At 37.4% G+C, this 5,588-nt stretch overlaps 1 protein-coding gene across 1 annotated transcript; it reads right to left on the bottom strand.

The window, feature by feature from the left end:
- Positions 1 to 1,267: 1,267 nt before the first annotated feature.
- LOC126076352 (olfactory receptor 6C1-like) lies at positions 1,268 to 2,221 on the bottom strand. Its single transcript, XM_049884897.1, has one exon. The coding sequence runs from the start codon at positions 2,219 to 2,221 to the stop codon at positions 1,268 to 1,270; it is 954 nt and encodes a 317-aa protein (XP_049740854.1).
- Positions 2,222 to 5,588: the final 3,367 nt, after the last annotated feature.

Genomic DNA, 5,588 nt, shown 5'->3' with positions numbered 1-5,588 from the left:
CTTTATGCAGATGATACATCTTTGCTTGCTGAAAGTGAAGAGGACTTGAAGCACTTACAGATGAAGATCAAAGACAACAGCCTTCATCAAGGATTACACCTGAACATAAAGAAAACAAAAATCCTTGCAACTGGACCAATAAATAGCATCACGATAATTGGAGAAAAGATTGACGTTGTCAAGGATTTCATTTTATTTGGATCCACAATCATCTCCCATGGAAGCAGCAATCAAGAAATCAAAAGATGCATTGCATTCAGCAAATCTACTGCAGAAGAACTCTTTAAAAATATTAAAAAGCAAAGATGCCACTTCAAAGACTAAGTTGTGCCTGACAGAAGCCATGGTGTTTTCAATCGCTTCATATGCATGTGAAATTTGGACAATGAATAAGAAAGACAAAAGAAGAACGGATTCCTTTGATTTATGGTGTTGGCAAAGAATACTGAATATACTACGAACTGCCAGAAGAATGAACAAATCCATCTTGGAAGAAGTAAAGCCAGAACCCTCCTTAGAAGTAAGGGTGGCAACACTACGCTTCACATACTTTGGACATGTTAACAGGAGGGTCCAGTCTCTGGAAAAGGACATCATGCTTGGTCGAGAAGAGGGTCAGTGAAAAAAAGAAAGACTCTTGATGAGATGAATTGACACAGTGGCTCCAAAAATCGACTCAAACATAACAAAAATTGTAAGAATGGCACAGAACTGGGCAGCTTTTCGATCTGTTGTACACAGGGTCACTATGAATCGGAACTGACCTGATGGCACTTAACCCACCACAACCATATTAAAGTGAGTAATATTTTTTTTCTTTTCAAATGCATTTGTATTTTTATTTAAATTATGTGGTATCTCCCCCTACCAATTTCCTACAGAAACTGCAAGAGAGTGAAGGAAATTTCTGACAAATATAAACGAAAATTAAAAAATTATGTTCTGTGTATAGTAAACGAAATATCATAGAGTGACTCCTAAGCTTCTAGAAATCATTGTTTTCCTAAACCAACTGAAAAGACAATTTTCCTTTTCAAAAAAAATATTGTTGAAGAAATTGTGATTAACAAAACTGTTCAGAAGAAAGGGGAGTCAGAATTTATAAAAGAGGTATTTTAAGTGGAATGAGAAATATATTTTTAAAATATTCCTATGAACTACATAGAAAAAAAAAATGTATGGCCATGAATTAAAAGGAAGACATTCTGATTTTGAACACGCTACTGAAAATCCATGTTTATTTTTTAAATTGCCCTTCACTTCTATTTCATGACACCACATCTTTTGATTTGCTTGTGAAAAATACAGTCCTCCTTGCCATGTCCATGAAGGCTCGCTTAACTTGTTGATTCCTCAGGCTGTAAATAAATGGGTTCAGCATAGGAGCTACTGAGGTGTTTAGCACAGCTATTCCCTTGCTCAAAGACACCCTGTCTTTTGCTGAGAGTTTAATGTACACGAAAATGCAACTACTGTAAGAGATAGAGATGACAATCATGTGGGAAGAACACGTGGAAAAGGCCTTTGTCCTCTGACTAGTAGAAGGAATTCTCAAAATTGTTCTGATGATATATATGTAAGACAGAATTATTAATGCCAACGTGAACAGTAGAGTAAACACAGAACAGGAAAAACCCGTTACCTCTAGGAATTTTGTGTCTGAACAAGAAAGTTGCAGCAGGGGAAAATAATCACAGGTAAAATGGTCCATGTTAGATCTACAATAATCAAGCTTTAACAGCAACATGAGTGCAGGGAATATGATTAAGAATGAAGTCAGCCATGAAGAGAAGACAAGCAGTGCGCAGACTCTACGATTCATGATAGTCACATAATGCAGGGGTTTGCAGATGGCCACATAGCGATCATAGGACATGGCAGCCAGAAGGTAAAATTCAGTGACTCCCAAGAGAATGAAGAAAAATAACTGAGCAATGCAGTTATTAAAGGAAATGGTTTTATCTCCGCTAATAATGGTGCCCAGGAATCTGGGTATGCTGACAGTTGTGAATGAAACTTCTAAAAAGGAGAAATTCCTGAGGAAGAAATACATGGGGGTCTGGAGGTGGGAATCCAGCAGGGTGAGGGTGATAATGGTCAGGTTCCCAGTGATGCTGAGCATGTAGGTGATGAACAGAAAGACAAAAATCACAATCTGAAGCTTTGGGTCATCTGACAATCCCAAGAGGACAAACTCTGTTAGGGCTGTATGGTTTCTCATTCTTCAGTTGCTTATTTGTTTTTCTCCTGCCAGATCTATAGGAGAAAGCACAAAGAACAAAAATACATTAAGAAAAACCCCAACTATGGGGCTGGAAGTTTGCTGAGATAGTATGTTATTTCACCTTCAAGGGAAATTTAAAGCACCCACATAATGATGAAAATGCTTTATCTTCCTCTCTTTTACAGGCAAAAACTTGGGCAAATGCAGGTTACAAAATCAAAACCAAAAACTTTACATTATCACCCAGCTTAAAGTAATAAAGCAGGGATTTCAACCCAAATTTTCTGAATCTGAATACCACCCGTAAACTTTCAAGTTGTTGTTAGGTGCCATCGAGTTGATTCTGACTCATAGCGACACCATGTATAATAGAATTAAAAACTTGTCTGGTCCTGCACCAGCCTCACAGTCGTTATTATTCTTGATCCCTTCCTGCAGCCACTGTGTCAATCCATCTCGTTGAGTATCGTCCCCTTTTTTGCTGAACCTCTACTTTACCAAGCACGATGTCCTTCCCCAAGGACTGGTCTCTCCTGATAACATGTTCAAGTACATGGGATTAAGTTTCACTATCCTTGCTTCTAAGGGGCATTCTGCCTGTACTTCTTCCAAGACAGATTTGTTCATTTTTTTGGCAGTCTATGATATGTTCAATATTCTTCCCCATTACCATAATTCAAATGTATTGATTTTTCTTTCGTCTTCCAGCTTTTACATGCATATGAGGTGATTGAAAACACCATGGCTTCCATCTGGCGCACCTTAGTCTTCAAGGTGACATCTTTGCTCTTTTATACTTTATAGAGGTCTTTTGCAGCAGATTTGCCCAATGAAATGTGTTTGTTTTGTTTTTTCTTTAATTTCTTCACTGCTGCTCCCATGATCTTGCAAAATTCTATCATGTGATCTTCAATATCATTTCTATCACCAAGGCTGTTTTTCCAACTACCAATCCTTCTTTGTTTCCAACTTTCTCATTCCAATCACCAGTAATTATCAATGAATTCTGATTACATGTTTGATCAATTTCGGACTGCAGAAGTTGGTAAAAATCTTCAATTTCTTCATCTTTGGCCTTAGTGGTTGGTGTGTAAATTTGAGTAATAGTCATATTAACCAGTCTTCCTTGTAGGCATATAGATATTATCCCACCTCTGACAGCACTGTACTTCAGGATAGACCTTGAAATGTTGTTTTCACAATGCACACAATACCATTCTCTTCAAGTTGTCATTCCTGGCATAGTAGATTATATGATTATCTGATTTAAAATGGCCAATACCAATCCACTTGAGTTCACTAATGCCTAAGATATCGATGTTTATGTGTTCCATTTAATTTTTGAAGATTTCCAATTTTCCTGGATTTATACTTCGTATATTACATGTTCCGATTATTAACGAATGTTTGCAGTTGTTTCTTCTCATTTTACCTCATGCCACATCATCAAATGAAGGTTGCACAAGCTCGACTCCATCCCTGTCATCAAGGTGGACTCTACTTTGAGGAGGTAGCTCTTCCCCAGTCATCTTTTGAGGGCCTTCCAACCTGAGGGGCTCGTCTTTGGGCACTATATCAGACAATGTTACCATTGTTGTTCATAAAGTTTTCATTGGCTAATTCTTTTCAGAAGTAGACTGCCAGTTCTTTCTTCCTAGTCTGTCTTAGACTGATAGCTCACCTGAAACCTGTCTACCATGGGTGACCCTGCTAGTATTTGAATATCGGTGGCATAGCTTTCAGCATCACAGCAATCAGTACACAAGCCCCAGAAGTATAACAAACTGACAGGCACATGGGGAAACTTTCAAGTAGACATTCCAGAAGGTTCCTCCTCAACCAGAATCTACTTGTGTCATTGCCCCCACCCCAAAGAAAGTTTCTCATTCTGTTTTTCTCATTATTGTAGGTGAGTCTACAGGTATATCAATTGAAAAGACAAGTAATCAGTTAAAGGTTAAATTTTTCTCAAAAAGGTAGTTTGACATTTCTAAAAAGGTGACTCATTTATCCTTAGTCATCTATCCACTTTTGCTTTTCCAAGTGCTACTAACTCTTTGGAAGTCAGAGATAGTGAAGCCATTTCCACGAATAATCTCAGATATTAGGAAAAGTAGGCAGCAAGAGATAGAAGACTATCTTAGTTATCTAGTGCTGCTATAATAGAAATACCACAAGTTTTTTTTTTTTTTGGATGGCTTTAACAAAGCAAAACTAATTCTCTCACAGTCTAGAAGGCTAGAAGCCCAAATTCAGGGTGCCAGCTCCAGGGGAGGGCTTCTTCTGTCAGCTCTGGGGGAAGATCCTTTTCGTCAATTCTTCTCTGGTCTAGGAGTTTCTCAGCACAAGAACCCCGGGTCCAAAGGATACACTCCCCTCCTGGTTCTTAATTCTTGTTGGTATGAAGTCCCTCTGCCTCTCTGCTCACTTCTCTCTTTTGTATCTCAAAAGAGACTGACTCAAGATGCAACCTATTCTTATAGATTTAGTTCTGTCTCATTAACATAACTGCCTCTAATTCTGCTTCATTAACATCATACAGGTAGGATTTATAACACATAGGAAATTCATATCAGATGACAAAATGGTGGACAATGACACAATACTGGGAATCATGGTCTAGCCAAGTTGACAAATATTTTAGAGAACACAATTTAATCCATAATGTGAGAGAAACTGGGAAGGCTTAAAACAGATTGATTGCATCTGAATCTCTGGCAATATTTCACGATGTTTCAGCCTACTTATGTATCATTATTATTTTTGTTCCTATACGATGCATTTTTCTTTTTAAAAAAAAATAATAATGAGCCCTGGTGGCATAAACAGTTCAGGATTGGGCTATTAACTAAAAGGATGTCAGTTTGAACCCACCCAGTGGCTCAGAGGGAGAGAAACCTGGCTATCTGCTTCCTTAAAGATTATAGCTAAGAAAACCCTGTAGAACAGCTCTGCTCTGTCACTCTGAGTCAGAACTGACTTGATGGCATCTAACAGCAAAAACAATATAAAATAACAGTTTTTACTAATATTATTCCAGAATTATCCTTAATCAAACAGATACATAGGTATACTCCAAAAAAAGCTGGTTTTAAATTTTTGTTATGTTTTTAAAATAGCATGTTTTATTTTTTTTAAATAAATAAAATGTATTACCAAAGATATTTCATAGGGAAGAGTAAGAATCTCTATGTTTCAGTCTAAGCTGCTTACTAGGTCTCAAAATCACTTAATTCCTCTGTGCTTTAGTCTCTTCATCTGTAAATATACCATTTCTTTCTCTGTATGCCCTTCTACCTCATAAGGTTTTTGTGAATATTAAATGAGCTAATGAATTAAATGAGTTAATAGGAGTCCCTGGCTG

This window comes from Elephas maximus, chromosome 4 (assembly GCF_024166365.1).
Source record: "Elephas maximus indicus isolate mEleMax1 chromosome 4, mEleMax1 primary haplotype, whole genome shotgun sequence".
Lineage (NCBI taxonomy): Eukaryota > Metazoa > Chordata > Mammalia > Proboscidea > Elephantidae > Elephas > Elephas maximus.
Note: the sequence above shows the minus strand (reverse complement) of the source record. Positions and strands in the feature narration are given on the sequence as shown.